Here is a 16,373-nt window from a genome sequence, read left to right on the forward strand (position 1 = left end):
TTTCTTCTCAACATCATTTGGAGGTTGCTCCACGTAGTCCAACTCAGTTTAATCCAAACCTCAGTGTCCTAGTTGACAGTGCCTCACGTGTTCCTTTCTCATCTGCTAAAGAGCTTGCCAAATTTGGGCTGTCTAAAGCTACATCTTCGACCAATCCGTGCAATGTTTCTTCACAGATTTCATCGCCGGCGATCACCATCGGTAGTTTCTCTATTCCATGGGAAGATAATTTGGAAAAGTTGGATTTTTCGAAAAAGGTCTTTATTGGCTCTAATTGTGCCCAGATTCTTTGCTCTAGATTACCAATTTTAACTTTGGAAATTATGGAGGATCAAAGACAAGTTGGCTATACTGATGAGGAAATCATGGATAATTTGAAAATTCCTTTTATCCCGCCCAAGTCTGTCTCATTCCAATTTATTGGCCGCTGTTATAAATGTGGGCTTAAGGATCATTTACGTCTACAATGTCCAGGAATTTGTGCTGGTTGCCAATCTTTGGGCCGCAAATGTGCAGTGTGTGTGGGTGGTAAAGTCCCTACTAGGCCTCAAATCAACTACAGCTCAAACAAACCACTAAAGCAAGTCTAGCGAATCAAGCATGTCCAAAAGTCTCGGAAACGGAATAAAACAGTTACCAAAAAGGTATGGGTCCCAAATAAGAATAAGGCAGGGAAAGATTTTTCTACCCCGCCAACAGTAGACGTCGTCGCTTCGTCTCCTGACTCTGCTATAGCTCCTCTGCTTGACCCCTCTGTTACCATGGTGACCTTCCCTGTGAACCCGCTTGCCTTTCTCCCTGACGGAATGACAGTTGATCACGGGCCGGTAGATCATAAGGTACGCACTAATCTTGTCGTGGATATGACCACGGCAGGTGCTACGGGGGGCAACACTTCGTTGATGCGGGGGCAAGGGAACACAACCATCCGCGGAACGAGGTGCACAAGACGCAAGGTTTTACCCAGGTTCAGCCCCTCCGGAGAGTAAAAGGCCTACGTCATGCTAGATCTATTACTCAGTGGAGAATTACAATGGGGAGGCTCAGCCGGCATCTACGCCAAGAGCTACAAGGGGGAGATTGGATCTCAGATGATGTGTCTTCTAGGGTTTAGCTCGGGGGTTTATATAGGCACCCCCGATCTAGGGTTACATGAGGATAACTCCGAATCATATCGGTTGCTACTAATCCGGGATTTGCCACCCCTCTTGCAAGTAATCTCCTTCTCCAGTCGCGCAGATCTTCATCCAGGGATTGCGGCCCAGTAGCTTCAGGGCCCAATCACCCGGTCGCCGCAGGGCCCAGTCACCCAGTCGCTTGGGCGACTGGCAGCCTTCTTGGGCCTTTGTCTCCATGGCGAGTAGGACTGGCGACACACCTCCTTAAGGCATATCCCCATCAATAGTCCCCGAGCGCGGTGGTGATGAAGCGTGGATTCAAGACGATTCTTGAAGAGGCGCGGTGATGGATCAACGTGAGTCGCCATCGGGATCCCAGAAACGAAGTCGCAGACTTGGTCCCAGTCTTTAATCACCAAAGGTTATTTGGCCAGTCGGCGTATGACAGTCGGTGTTGGCCATTCGTCGTTTGCCAGTCGACGTACATCCACCGCGGAGACACGTGGAGAGCCCAACGGCTAGATTTCACGTTGACCGAGGCGCGAGCCGTTGGCATGCAGTTGACCGTTGGGCCTGACGTGGCCGTAAACGGCATGTGATTCCTGCAATAAGAGAAAACGCACAGACGATTCTGGAACACATAGTTTGTTAGCTCTAAACAACAACCCATCATGTATGTGATATTTTTCCCATGCTTTACCAAGAGCACATAAGCGATATGGTTCAGCAAAATCATGATCAGTAGCATACAAATCACATAGCACTTCTAATACAGGAATTTTAACATCAAGTTGAGTTAATAGCATATTCTTCCTAGATAGAGCATCAGCAACAATATTATCTTTTCCCTTCTTATGCTTAATAATGTATGGAAAAGACTCAATGAACTCAACCCACTTAGCAAGACGCTTATGCAAAGTAGACTGAGCTTTCAGCTATTTTAAAGCTTCATGATCAGAATGTATGATAAATTCTTTTGGGCACAAATAATGTTGCCAAACCTCAAGAACTCTAATTAAAGCATACAATTCTTTATCATAGATAGGATAGTTCAACTTAGCACCAGACAGTTTCTCAGAAAAATATGCAATTGGGCGACCCTCTTGCATCAACACACCACCAATTCCAGTACCACTATCATCACATTCAATCTCAAATTGCTTATTGAAATCTGGAAGTGCAAGCAACGGTGCGGAAGTTAACAATCTCTTAAGTTCATGAAAAGCATGATCTTGGGCTGCGCCCCACTCAAAAACAACACCCTTTTTAGTTAAGTCATTCAAAGGTGCAACAATAGTACTAAAGTTGGGCACAAATCTTCTATAAAACCCAGCTAGACCATGAAAACTTCTTACTTGACTCACATTCATGGGAGTAGACCAATTTTGAATAGCTTCAATTTTAGACACATCTACTTGTACTCCATGCTTAGAGACAACATAACCCAGAAATATGACCTTATCTTTGCAAAATGTGCACTTCTCAAGATTACCATAGAGTTTATTATCACGCAACACTTGCAAAACATGTCGAATATGTATAGTATGATCAGATTCATTGTGATTGTAGATTAATATGTCATCAAAATACACAACCACAAACTTGCCAATAAATTCACGCAAAACATGGTTCATCAGTCTCATAAAAGTGTTAGGTGCATTAGTTAACCCAAAAGGCATGACTAACCACTCATATAAACCAAAGTTTGTTTTAAAGACTGTTTTCCACTCATCCCCTTCTTTCATCCTAATTTGATGATAACCACTACGTAAATCAATTTTAGAGAAAACAGCAGCACCACTCAATTCATCTAGCATATCCTCTAAACGGGGAATAGAGTGACGATATCGAATAGTAACGTTGTTTATCGCTCTACAATCTACGCACATACGCCATGTACCATCTTTCTTAGGAACTAAAATAACAGGAACAACATAAGGACTAAGGCTTATGCGGATATAACCTTTATCGAGTAGCGCTTGTACTTGCTTCTGTATCTCCTTCGTTTCTTCGGGGTTCGTTCTATATGGTGCACGATTGGGTAGCGAAGCTCCGGGGATCAAGTCGATTTGATGCTTAATACCTCGCAATGGTGGAAGTCCTGCGGGTACCTCATCCGGAAACACGTCGCCAAATTCCTGCAAAACATTAGAAACACCAAGAGGAAGAGGGTTCATGTCGTTAGAAACCAAAACCGTACCCCTGTACAAGAGCACAAGAGGCATGGATGTAGGATCCTCGCTAAATTCTCTCATGTCTTCTTTGGTGGCTAATGAGACTAAGGAATTCACTCTCTCACTTTTCGTTATATCACTCACAACATTACAATTCTCTCGCCTATCTAAAGAATCATCCTCCAAGTTTACTTCAACTTTCTGAAGAGACTCATTGACAATTTGCTGTGGTGACATAGGCTGTAAGTTGATTTTCTTGCCCTTGAACTCCAAGTGATACGTATTGGCACGACCATTGTGTTGCACAGAACGGTCATATAGCCAAGGCCGACCCGATAGTAGGTGACACATCGTCATAGGAACCACATCAAAGTCAATGCAATCCTTATACGGTCCAATAGCAAACTCAACACGCACCATGTGGTTTACCTTCATCTCACCATTGTCGCTCAACCACTGAGTATAGTACGGATGCGGGTGCGGTAGATACTTCAACTTCAGCTTGGTACGCAACTCCTTGGTTGCTAAATTGCGGCAACTCCCGCCATCAATAATGACCTTGCAAGCCTTGTCAGGACCAACTAAAGCCTTTGTTTGGAACAAATTGCAGCGCTGAGTAGATGCACTAGGCAACAAATTAAGAGCACGCTGCGACACAACAATGGTGCGAGCATCAGCCGGATATGCATCTTCACCATCAGTGTCATAGTCATCATCTTCTGGAGCATTAGGATCAACATCTTCTCCAGTCTCGTACTCATTGTCCTCATTGATAATCATAACTTTACGGTTAGGACAATCTCTCTTGAAGTGACCTTTGCCACCACATGTATGACAAGTCATATCACGATTGCGCGCAGTAGACATGTTAGAGCCACTCGTACTTGCAGCAGATTCGGGCTTCTTTGCATGAGACACATTGGAAACCGGCTTGCTAGTAGAGTAAGGTGCGGAGCGCGTCGATATGGCGCGGAGCCGTCGGTGGGGGCGTACGAGGCGTGAAGCGCCCAGCTCCTGAAGCTCGTCCTTTAATCTTTGCTACGTCAGCCAACTGTGATTCAGCTTCTCTTGCATGATGTAGCAACTTATTCATAGTGGTGTAACTGTAATGACGAACAATGCCTTTGATATCATACTTCAAACCATTGAGGAAATGAGTCATTGTCATCTCAAGGGATTCTTTGACACGACCACGCTGCATGAGCATCTCCATCTCCATGTAGTATTCATCAACAGTCTTCACACCTTGTCTTAATAGGGTCAATTTATCAAATATATTGCGCAAATAATTTGTGGGCACAAAACGCTCAGTCATTGCCGCCTTCATAGCACGCCATGTGATAATAGGCGGTTCACCATCTTCTTCGCGAGCACGAACAAATCGATCCCACCAACGCAATGCATAGCCATCAAATTCATAGGAAGCAATCTTTATCTTCCTATCTTCAGTGTAATGTGGATGTAAACTCCATAACTTTTCAATCTTGAGCTCCCAAGTGAGATATTCTTCAACATCAGCTCCGCCTTCAAACTTGGGTATAGAAAACTTGGGCTTACCCAATCCATCTTCCTCATCATGTCCACGACCATTGCGGCCAAGTGGAGCCCATCCTCGAGGACGATTACCACATGGCGCACCACGAGCATTACAGGCGTCATCTTGAAGCTCAGGATCATCGTTATCTTCTTGTTGTTGTTAGGTCGAATTCTCAATAGCCAGGCGCATATCTGCAAGATTGCGCTATATATCCGTCATTTAATCTTTCATTATAGTGACGGTCTCACATGTAGTATCCAGCTTCTAGGAAATCCCTTGGACCGTTCCCTTAAGCTCATCAATTGGAGTGTGGAATTCACGTCGCATCTCATTACGAAGGGTTTCATACTCCCTCCATGTGATGATATCTGTAGAATCCTTGTTTTCCTGGTTAACAATTTTGTGATCACTAGCAGACATGATTAGTAGGTTAGTGCACTAAATCAAAAATATATGGTGGTACTCTCACAACTCACTCAAAACTGATAAGAAAAGGAAATCTTACCGCTCCAAAGTGAATTAGTATTGCTTACCACTTGTAGTAACAACTAGTGCACGGATGTAGCGAAGCGAATATCAAGGGTATAAGAACAAATCACACGACAAAGCAGGATATATATGGGGCTGTAGGTAGGCTACCTATTTGCACCAATAACAAGCTCTAGCGCTGATCGTAGACAACCAATGATACTCACACAAGGCGATAAATGGGGAAATGCAACTATATGGATGAATGGTTGCAATGCACTAGAGAGACGCTAGCAAAGCTCAACGAGACAGACACAAGATTGCTCAACTACGGGTGCAGTAAAGGAAACTTAGGCCTACACTTGATTCTTCTAGCACTTCACTTTTCTTTTTGTATTTTTCTTTTTGTAGAACACGCAACTATGTAGCTCTTTTTGCTTCTTTTCAATTTTCAATTTTTTTTATTTTATGACTCAACTCCTTGATAACACGACCAACAAAATATGCAAAGCACCAAACCCTAATGATCAGCCTATCGAGCGGTAAAACTAGTCTCTTCTGGGGAAGTTCCTAGTCACTTATATCGAAAGGCTATGGCTATGGTTGGGACAAACACACTGTATGCTATGTGGACTCGAAGTAACAATAACTGAAACTAGATGATTATAGACTCAAACCCTAACAATACTAGATGCAAGAAAATGATACGCAAAAACAACTACGAAAAGCAACTAAAACTTGAAATTAGTGCAATCTAAGGCTATGGCAAACCCTAACCCTAATTTTTATGGCTTTTTCTGTATAGGAAACACTCACAACTCAACTATGGGGTGGATTGTGGATGGCTTACCGAGGGAAACTGGAAATCTGATACCAAGATGATAAGGGGTGGCCCGATCTTCTCAGTAAGCAACGGTGGTGATGATGATCACGGGGAGATTGCAGCGGAGGTAACTTGATGAAGTGGATGATAACTTGTATGACGCAACGAGATCTCTCGATTGGTCCCTGTCGCCAATGCAACAGCTCTCAACCCTGCAAGATATTCGAACTCCACACACTTGCGCACGTAGCCGCTGAGCACGAAGCGGTAAGTTGCAACCGTCTAAAATCCAATGGAACAGCAGATCACACAAGATTTTTCAGATCTACACAATATCAAGCAATATGGTGTAGGGGATTCAATAGTTTTGCAAAGCAAACAACTAAGAACTAGGGTTTATCTTAAACATGGTCTAAAGCAGCTAGCGGGACGTCCTGGGCACTTATATAGGCGTCCAGGACGACTTCTGGTCGAAAAGATACAAGAATAACCGACCCAGAATAGATCGATCTGGTCGAGACAGGCTCAGACACAGCCGGTCTGGAGGCCGGTCGACCGGGCCTGGGACCGGGTTGGCTGGTTCAAACTGGGCCAGGGACCGGGTGACAACCGGGCTCGGGAATTGTGGCGCAGTAACCCGTCCGGTTGGCATCAGCGTGGCGCCCGGTTGGCGCCGGGGTGGATCCGGCCTGCCGCCCGGTCGGACCGGACCAGGGACCGGGCGCGCCAGCGTGGCGGCCGGTCTGACCGGGTGCTGGGCCGGCCTGGACTTCGTCTTCTCCTCTCGCGCATGCCTCCCGCTCCTCCCTCGCGCGTCCATGAGATATCTTCATGTCCAGCTCCTTGTCCAGCTCCACGTCCATCTTCACGTCCAGCTGCTTCTCTCCTCGTCGTGCGATGCTTGTCTCCTCTTCATACCTGATGATACATAAGTAATAGGACTTAGGCAGTATAAAGTTCTCATCAATCAAAGTATTGTTTAGAAACAAGTTCACCTGTTGTTTAAGTAGCTCCGCACGAGCCCTTGTAATAGGTCCAATCCGAACTTCATTGGACTTGAGCTTCATAGCAGGTTCATCTTCAGTTGGTAATGACGGAGGTGGTAGTGTGGTAGGGATGTCCTCATCAGAACCACTCTTTTTTTGCTTTTGCTCTTGAAAGATTTCTCCTTCAAGATACTAGATCTCGCCTTTTTGATTGCTAGCTCCCTCCTCATTGCCCTCTCATTTAGGAGACAACCAATTGTCTTGCCAGATCCAAGATCATCAGCCTCCAAGTTGGTGAGGAAGTCGCAAAACTTTTCTGCGAACATCGCCCTAGGAACATGTGCCAACGCATCGAGGACACACCAACCTCATCATCCATAGAAAGCTCATATCTAGTGGACTTAGTAGAGTGAGGGGCAACAGCAGCCAAATCTCCTCACCCCACGAAGGCAAGCGGCTGGGTCGGCTCTAGTGGGGTTTGTTGTGGATATCAAAGGCATCACCAAGGCCTCATGCGAGTCCACCTTCAAATGCACCATCCACATAGGTGAACTGGGATGTCCACACATATCCAGTAGCTCAGGCATGATCCGAAGCACCAGCGCCACGACCTCAACGGACAGTCGGTGTAGCAGGCAACGGTGTCGTGCAGGGCCTACCACAACGGGAGAAAGAGCCAAAGAGATCAACCTCGCCCATGCCCATGGAACCATCAAGGGGTCCGACAAGTTGAGTGACAACATTCACAACAGGGAGCCTGCCAAGTGAAGCCTCCGCTCTCGCCAAAAAAATCGCAACTCGCGCTAAACAACCTTGCAGTTCAGAGCGAAGTAGATCGGCATGTTCGAGACGGGGGTGGCGGGAAGGCTGCTAAATGATGGGAAAATGAAGCAGGAAAGGAGAAGAAAACGTGAAAATATCACACACGGTTTGAATGAAAGCATGAATCTACAGGGATGGATGATACACAGGATTCCAGCGCGGAGTAAACATTTGTGTTATATCACATACGCTTCTGTTTCCTCGGACCGTATGCTATGTTTTAGCTGCCAGAGCAGGGTGGGTGCTAACAAACGGTTGGAATTTGGAACATCATCGTTCTTCCCCATAGCACACGAAAAGGATCCTCCGTATGCATGGAGGCCTTAAAAGTTCCAATTTGTAAACTTGACGACATCCAACACATTGAGCAAATCTTGAGTTTGAAATGCAATCGACGCATGAGGCCACACTTTTTTCCATGGATTTCAGATATTTAAAAAATGTTCGAATTTCAAATAGTTCAGATTTAAAAAATATTCAAACTTCAAAAAAAAATATTTGGAAATTTTCATTTTTTTAGAAATATTTAACTTAAAATATTTAGATTATAAAAATGTTAAACTTCAAAAAATTCGTATTTGAAAAATTCAAACTTAAAAAACTCAAACTTAATAACGTTTATATTAAAAATGTACGAATTTTAGAATTTCAAATTCCAAAATAATTCAGATTAAAATTTTCAAGTGTGTAAAGGTTCAGAAAATTGCAAAATAATTCAGATAAAAACTTTCAAGTGTGTAAAGGTTCAGAAAATCCGACCAAAATGTATGAACCTTATGGAAAAACCAGAAACCAGAAAAAGTTAAAAAACTGACATAAAATGCTGGAACCGTAAAGAAGCCTTAAGGACCCACCCACGACGCGCCCGTGCGGCTTTTACATGCTTTTAATAACGAAACACTATAATTTTTGAAAAAAGACCTAAAAAATCCTTCAACGAAATGAAATCATCATACCGCGAAACCTCAAGGGAGGAGCTCCCATAGCGAGAGCGAAAACTGAAACGAAAGACATAAACTGCAGTTTCCTTGCTAAGGCACACACTACAACACCGAGTAAGGTGTCGACGGTCAGAAGCCGTTAGCACATGCCATTTTGACCGTCGGCATAGGCTGTGTCGATGACCTCCATCATCACAAGGCCGTCGGCACAATACACTTTCGGCACAACCCATTTGACCGTTGGCACAACCACTACTGTCGGCAAAGCTCACATGTTGGCTCGGCAGAGGCCAAACAGCCGTTAGTCCACAAAGGTCATGTGCCAACAACATTGGTGCATCATTTAAAAAAAAAACATTTTTTTAGGCAATTTTTAGAATTGTTTGATAGTTTAGTCTCTAAGCATTATTTATTAGTAGTCAAACTTTCCACTCAGTCACCCATACTTAAACCGCTCTCATCTCAACACGCTTAATTTTTTCGTTCCTTCCAACGTAAGCTTCCGGCTGATGAGCTATCAATCTCATTAACCTTTGGGCCATGATATTATACTTCTTTATTATTTAAGTTCCAAACAATTATTTGACTAAAGAACAAATATAATATTGTTTTGTAACAATAAAGCTTGAAACAACAAAATAATTTTTTATTTTTTTCATCAAAATCTAAAACCTGAAAAACTCCTATTTTCTTTTTGATTTTGAGGAATCTAAAAAACCTCAAAACGGCCCTAGGCGATTAAAATCGGATGTTACTTTTTCTGCAGATACATTTTCATATAAAACATATTTTTGTTCGAGGTTGTATGTAAATAGAGAAGTAGTTTTATCAAAAAAATGACGACATTTTGTATAATATAGAAAATCATGTTTATTAATTTTCTTAACAACTAGAACACATAATACATGGTTATCTCAAACGATTTTATTTTTTACATTTTCTTATTTTTTTGAAAACTAAAAAAGCGATTCTAGGGGCGAGGGGCTCCAACGGCTTTGACGTCGGCAACGGGCTGAAGAGAAAAACAAACCGCCATGGCCCCGACAAAAATCTGTCGGCAAAGGATTTGGTCGTCGGGCCCTTGCATTTCCTTTAGTAAAAGGCTGTCTTCGATCTTCCAGTCATTTGTACACGACGCTACAGCCACCTCCTATAACTGACCGTCTATTTGGTTCTTAGGAACTTCAAAAGTATGCTCAATTGATCATCAGCTTTGTGCTTTGCATTGAAGGAGAGAGATGACAAGAGCATGTCCAGCCGCGTCCCCAAAAGCGTCTCCAAACGGCGCCGGATCGAACGTTTGGGGGACGTCGTTCCCCAGCCGCGTACCCAAACGCCGCCCCCAAACTTTTTTAAACATTAAAATACTTTTTTTTTTGTATTTTTTCATTTTTATTTCAATAGAGAGAAGAAACATTCCACAAACTAATACATAATTCGGAACATGGTTACACAAAGTAAGACATAGTTTGGAACATGGTTTCCACAAACTAATACATAGTTTGAACCATGGTTGACACAAATTTAAAACATTGTAAAATAACGAAACCTAACTAGTATTGGCATCACAGATTTCGTGTTTTCGCTGCCAAGAAAGAACACTCCCAAGCACTCCCAGTCACCCAAACTGGAAAATCCAGTTGGTGATGGTACTCATGTTGGTTCTTTCGAGGAGGAACAACCAGAAATCTCCATGCCTATTTTCGCTGCGAAGAAACAACACTCAGTCGTCGTCCTCCTCGGCGTTGTCGCCGTGGTAGTGCCGGCAGCAGCGCGTCTCATCGAACACCTTGACGCTCATGTCGGCCTTGCCAAGGTAGGAGAACGTGAGCACGAAGCCGGCTTCGAGGTGGTGGTAGCGCGCGAACTTCTCCCAGCCAGTGTGGAGGTACATCTTGCCGCGCGCATCGAAGATCACGTCCACAATCCACCGGCAGTAGCCGTAGGCAGCCTTCCGCAGATGCAGAGGCTGGCGACGAGCCGGCGACGAAGTCGGTGAACTTGTCCGGCAGCCTCTGGATGCCGAGTGGGTCGCCCTTGAGGACGACGACGAACTCGAAACGCACTTGCCGCTCCTCCTCCTCCTGCAGGTCCAGGTCCGACGATGAAGATGACGACATCGTAGGCGAGATCGAGCGTGCAGCTCTGCCGCGGCCACGACCACGGCCGTGACCTCGACCTCCGCCTCTACCAGACATGGCGTTGACTCTTGAGGTGGTGGCGGCTAGGGTTTGTGTGTGAGAGACGATGAGAGAGCGACCCTTTTTATAGGTCGGAGGGAGGCGGGGGAGCGGTGGCGCTCATTAATCCTGGCACGCAGAGCTAGGCGCGACGAGACGCTTCGCTGCGCCTCTACGGGAACTGCACCATCGTTGTGCACCAATAACTTCCGTCGCGAGGTAGGCGACGGTTAGGTTAAACTTCAATGTGCCGCTGACGCGTCGGTCCGCCACTCCTCGCCTCGCTTTTCGTTGTGTCTTGCGTGCCCGGAGCGTCCCCTGTGTAGCGGGGACGGGATCGAGGCGCCGGACACCGTAATGGACCGCGTCGAACAAAAAGAGGGTTTGAGGCATGCGGCTGGGAACGTCTTTTTGTCCGGCGCACCCCAAATCTCTTTAGGGGACGCGGTTGAAGATGCTCTAAGGGTTGCAAAAGAGGCAGATTAGGAAATCAGCATTGCAATCATCTACTTGTTAAATTCCAAAGCAAAGACGCATAGAGATGAGCAAAAGTTGTTTATCAGCGCTCTGAAAAAACAAAAAAGGGGAAATCGAATCAGTACATAGATCATATATGTTTTCTATGTTGAGCGCGCTGTCGTCACTCGTCACAAGTTCATCTCCACCATCAAGACGCCGTAAGCAACAGGAGATCGATCGACCAACTCCTGCCACTGTCTACCCGTTTCTCGCCAGGCCTGCCAGGTGATGTGGATTATTACTCACTACTAGGAATAAGCTTATAGCCGCACTTCTTACCGCCGGCGAGTCTGATTTGAAGATGCCGGCGGTAAGGCATTTTGGACCCTCCTCACATTACCGCCGGCGAGTTGAAACAGGGTCGCCGGGGTAGTGCAGTTACCGCCGGCGAAATGGAACCGAAAACGCCGGCGCTAAGGTGGGCCGAGACAACCCGAACGGGCCTCCAATTACCGCCGGCGATTTGGACTCAAAAACGCCGGGGGTAACACAATTACCGTTGGCAAGATAGAGTTGCATGCGCCGGGGGTAAGTTGGACTATTGTGGGCCAAAATTAGCTTTTTTCCCTTTCTTTTTCCCTTCTCTGTATACCTGGCCGATTCGTCCTCCACTCCTCACGCCCATCCTCCACTCCTCCTCCATTCCCCACCCTCTCCCTCCTCTCCCACCCGGCGGCGCCCCGAATTCCCACCCTCTCCCTCCTCCACCTCTACCTGGCGGCGCCCCCCACTCTCCACCCTCTTCCCGCTCGAGAGGCCCCAGCACACCCGAGGAGGAGCGGCGCGCGCAGCCAGGAGGAGCGGCATGGCGCGGCGCGATGCGGCGACGGCAAGGTGCGCGGCGCGGCATGGCGACGGCAAGCGGGGCGACGCGGCGACGACTGGCGGCGCAGCGCGGCGACGACTAGGGATGGCACCCGCAGGGTATGGGTACGGGTAGAGCCATCCCATACCCGTACCCGTCACCTTTATTCTTACCCATCACCCGTACCCATACCCGTCAACGGGTACAAGTTTTTTCCATACCCATCACCCGACAGGGTAAATGGGTACCCGCGGGTAAAAATACCCGCGCTTACAACACATCAAATTGATTAAAAAAATATGTCAGGAGGTGAAGTGATCCTAAATAGGGTCTAATCCTCACTAACCTACCAACGATTGTGAGACGGGAAGCGTGAGGTTCAGCCTAGCAACATGAAGGCATGATTAGGGAAAAATTAAGTAATTTAGAATATTGCAGTGACCTACTTGTTAATTTTAGATGGGTACATGGGTATGCGGGTATGGGTTCTATAATCCCATACCCGTACCCACTCTACCCGATGGGTATGATATTTTCCCATTTATAAATCCATGGGTAATATTTTATCCCAAACCCGTACTCCTATTGGGTTTTTACCCAGCGGGTACGCGGGCCATGGGTACCCATTGCCATCTCTAGCGACGACATGTCGTGGCGCGGCGCGATGCGGTGACGGCAAGGGGCACGGCCTGATGCGGCGACAGCAAGGGGCGCGACGCGGCATGGCGACGACTGGCGGCACGACGCGGCGACGACCGGCGGCGCGGCATGGCGACGACCAGAAGGGCAGCGCCGGCAAGCGGCATGACGCGGCGACGGCCAGCAGCGCGGCCAGGCTTGGCAGATTAGCAGGACTTGATTGCTTTTTTTTTAGTTCATAGGGACCTAACTGAAATGTGTGTATAAACAATTAAATGAACAGACCGGACAGTGGCCTGCTGAGTGACCGTGGCTTTTTTTTGGGTGCCAAATAGAGTATCACCGGCGAATATGGTAAGGCGCCGGGGATAACATCACTTTACCACCGGCGAAAACGAATGTGCCGGCAGTAATGCATTACCACCGGCGAGGTGATCGCCGGCGAATGCGAAGGCGCCGGCGGTAGCTAATTCTATGTGCCAGCGGTAAGGTAATTCCTAGTAGTGACTGGTCAGTGGTGACTGCATGTATTCAGACGAATACGTTCAGAGATATTTCATGTAACGATGTGACGGTTTGGTGCAGCTCAGAGACGTTGACTGGATTGAACATCGACGGGTTGCAGATGCAAATATGTCATGCAGACATTAGGGTGGCCACACACGAGTGGATTTTTTTCGATAAAGGAAATATATTAATATTAAAGGATACCAATTACACCCAGCCTCTGCAACAACGCAACAGTAAAAAAGAAAAAAAACAAAACTAAAAAACAAAATTCCTGCTACAATATCCTAGGTCTAGTAACAGCAATACATCCACCACCAAGACAACACCTGAAATACAGACTGAAGATAGTCCCCGCTCTCAAAAACAATGTCAGTTAAGGCCAGACCTTGGGTTTTCACCCTGAATGGTAGGACTCTGAACTTCACCTGTGCTGCCGCCCTCACTTTCATACGACTGTTATGAAGACCGGAACACCAAGCCAGTCCCTCAACATCGCGGAGACTTGAAACTCCTTTAGCTAGTCGTCGAATCCGGCCTTTGTGATATTCTCTTCTTCTGACTTCACCATGGATCAAAATGTCACTTGATGTCGACACAGAACAGAGCTTCGCGCTGCTCCCTCCAGAACCAAACTGTCGGAATAAAATCATGGGTGCACACGACCGAATACCACCTGATCCAGCAAACTCCAGGCAAAGATGCACTGTTCCATTCGCCGTCGGAGCCTTCCGGAACTCATCACTCCGGCTAGATAAAGAATGATCAGTATCCGAAAGTTTTTTATCTTCGAAAAAAAACCAAGACAACCACCCTGATTGTTGTTCGCCAACCACAGTTGTTGACCCGGTGCCTGTAGATCCAAGCACACACGCCACTTAGGCAAATTATTGTGCAAGTATCTGGCTGAAGCAGTGGGGGAAGCGATACCAACAACATGCCCTAGGCGTCATCTCCTGCAGGGATCTGTCTGCCCTCAGCTGCCCACAGCGGTGTCATCGTGCTGGGCGTAGGGCAGATCACACAGCGCACACGGACAACCGCGTCCATTTTTTTTTTGTTCTTTTGAAAGAAAGGCAAAAGGTTTGCCTTAATTCATTAATAGAGAAGGAAAGAAAGTTCGATAGTCAAGGTCTTAGGGTTACAACCCTGCGAAGGGCAAAAGGATTACTCTCCCGCTATGAAAAAACCCAAGTGCTTAGCACCGGCCACAACCCAAGTTCTAGCCTCCGATTTGATCCCCGCGAAGATGATAGTAGGCATGGTCGTCACATTCTTAAAAGTTCTTGGCGTCCATATTTTTGGAGGAAGGCGGTGGAGTCCAAGTCGCGCAGTAGGGAGCACACGCGCGCGGACGGCCGCATCTAGATGCGGACGACAACAGCGCGACGAGTACCTTTGGGCCGACGCCAGACGGCGGACTCGCGCGATGTGGCTGATGCGCGTCCAGATCGATCGAACCCAACGGCGGCAGGAAAGTAAACTGGGAGCAAAGAAGTAGGCTAAAAAAAGAAGGGGCACCCCACTCTCTCATATATTATTCAGACAGGAATACGGTCAGCCTTGCGCAGGAATTAGTAACGTGTCACGGTTTCAGTGCTGCTCACTGTGGCTCAGCGAACAATGGGTAAATTTGAAAACGATCGATCTCATATCAGAAAAACATGAACTAACCCCTAAATACTTAGCATAAATTCTACTATGAACTCTTTATAATGATTATTAAAGAGTTTGATGAACTTGCGAGACTGGTATATAAAGTTGAGGCCACCAAAACATAACTAGCTAGAGCGAATCTATTTTAATTTTCTGTCCTCGACGACTTCTTCAGTTGAGCGTATTGGTCTTGCTGATGAACCTCTTCTTTGCCCTAATCTGGCAAGCAACAAACACGTACACAGGTGAGATCAGAGTAGAGAAAACGATGCATGATTAATTCTAGCTGAAATTAGGCATATATATATATATACCTCTCCGGTGCTGCCGCACTTCTTCTTGCGGCAGTTGGTGGCGCGAGCTGGGAGGCGGGCGTAGCACTTGCGGCAGACCATCTTCTTCTCGTTGTACTTGAGCGCGAGCTGCAACAGGTTGGGCTCCTTGATGATGTAGTGGCCCCTGCTCCCGCCGCGGAGGCGGAGCACCAGGTGCAGCGTCGACTCCTTCTGGATGTTGTAGTCTGCTAGCGTCCGGCCGTCCTCCAGCTGCTTCCCGGCGAAGATGAGCCGCTGCTGGTCCGGCGGGATGCCTACAAAACAAGCCACGAGTTAGCATGAGACATGAAATCACAGATCGATCGACACAACGTAATTAACTGGACGATGAAGAACGAGTGAACGATACACACCTTCCTTGTCTTGAATCTTGGCCTTGACATTGTCGATGGTGTCGCTGCTCTCGACCTCCAGCGTGATCGTCTTCCCCGTGAGGGTCTTCACGAAGATCTGCATCTTGGCCGGCGGTTTGTTGGATGAAAACTCTCGCTCGTCGTGGGTTGTGGTTGGGGTGGTGGTGCCTGGGTGTTTCATGGACTATTTATAGCAGCCGAGACAAGGCGGTGAGACCAAACGCGCCCTCCACGAAAGAAGGATACGTGCTCGATTATGACTGCAATAAGGTACGTACCGTAATTACCACGTAGGAATACATCCTCGGCCCGGGTTGGATCACCTCATGCAGCGACGTACATGTCCAGGACTTTCTCCATCTTCCCATCGAGAATATGATTCCTAGTCCATCTTTCCATTGGCCGCCTTCCACAAAAGGAAAAAAGAACAAGGCTAGAGATCTTGCGGCAACTAGCTTGCTCAACGATTGCCTTCCTAGAAATAGTCGCATATATATGTACTAGTGTTTT

The 16,373-nt window shown here is 46.7% G+C and overlaps 1 protein-coding gene across 1 annotated transcript; it reads right to left on the reverse strand.

The window, feature by feature from the left end:
- Positions 1-15,022: 15,022 nt before the first annotated feature.
- On the reverse strand, positions 15,023-16,013 carry LOC127292261 (ubiquitin-ribosomal protein eL40 fusion protein-like). Its single transcript, XM_051321624.2, has 3 exons — positions 15,864-16,013; positions 15,490-15,764; positions 15,023-15,394 (listed from the first exon to the last, which is right to left on the reverse strand). Exons 1-3 carry the CDS (start codon positions 15,964-15,966, stop codon positions 15,347-15,349), a joined length of 426 nt encoding a protein of 141 aa, XP_051177584.1. The 5' UTR covers positions 15,967-16,013; the 3' UTR covers positions 15,023-15,346.
- Between the last annotated feature and the right edge of the window lie 360 nt (positions 16,014-16,373).

Source organism: Lolium perenne, chromosome 4 (assembly GCF_019359855.2).
Source record: "Lolium perenne isolate Kyuss_39 chromosome 4, Kyuss_2.0, whole genome shotgun sequence".
Lineage (NCBI taxonomy): Eukaryota > Viridiplantae > Streptophyta > Magnoliopsida > Poales > Poaceae > Lolium > Lolium perenne.

Excerpts from the sequence above, each read along its gene's own strand:
- LOC127292261 (XM_051321624.2), bottom strand. The coding sequence starts at position 15,966 with ATGCAGATCTTCGTGAAGACCCTCACGGGGAAGACGATCACGCTGGAG. Across the intron at positions 15,765-15,863 it reads CAAGATTCAAGACAAGGAAG|GCATCCCGCCGGACCAGCAG; the intron begins GTGTGTATCGTT and ends CTTGTTTTGTAG. Across the intron at positions 15,395-15,489 it reads AGTGCGGCAGCACCGGAGAG|ATTAGGGCAAAGAAGAGGTT; the intron begins GTATATATATAT and ends GTTGCTTGCCAG.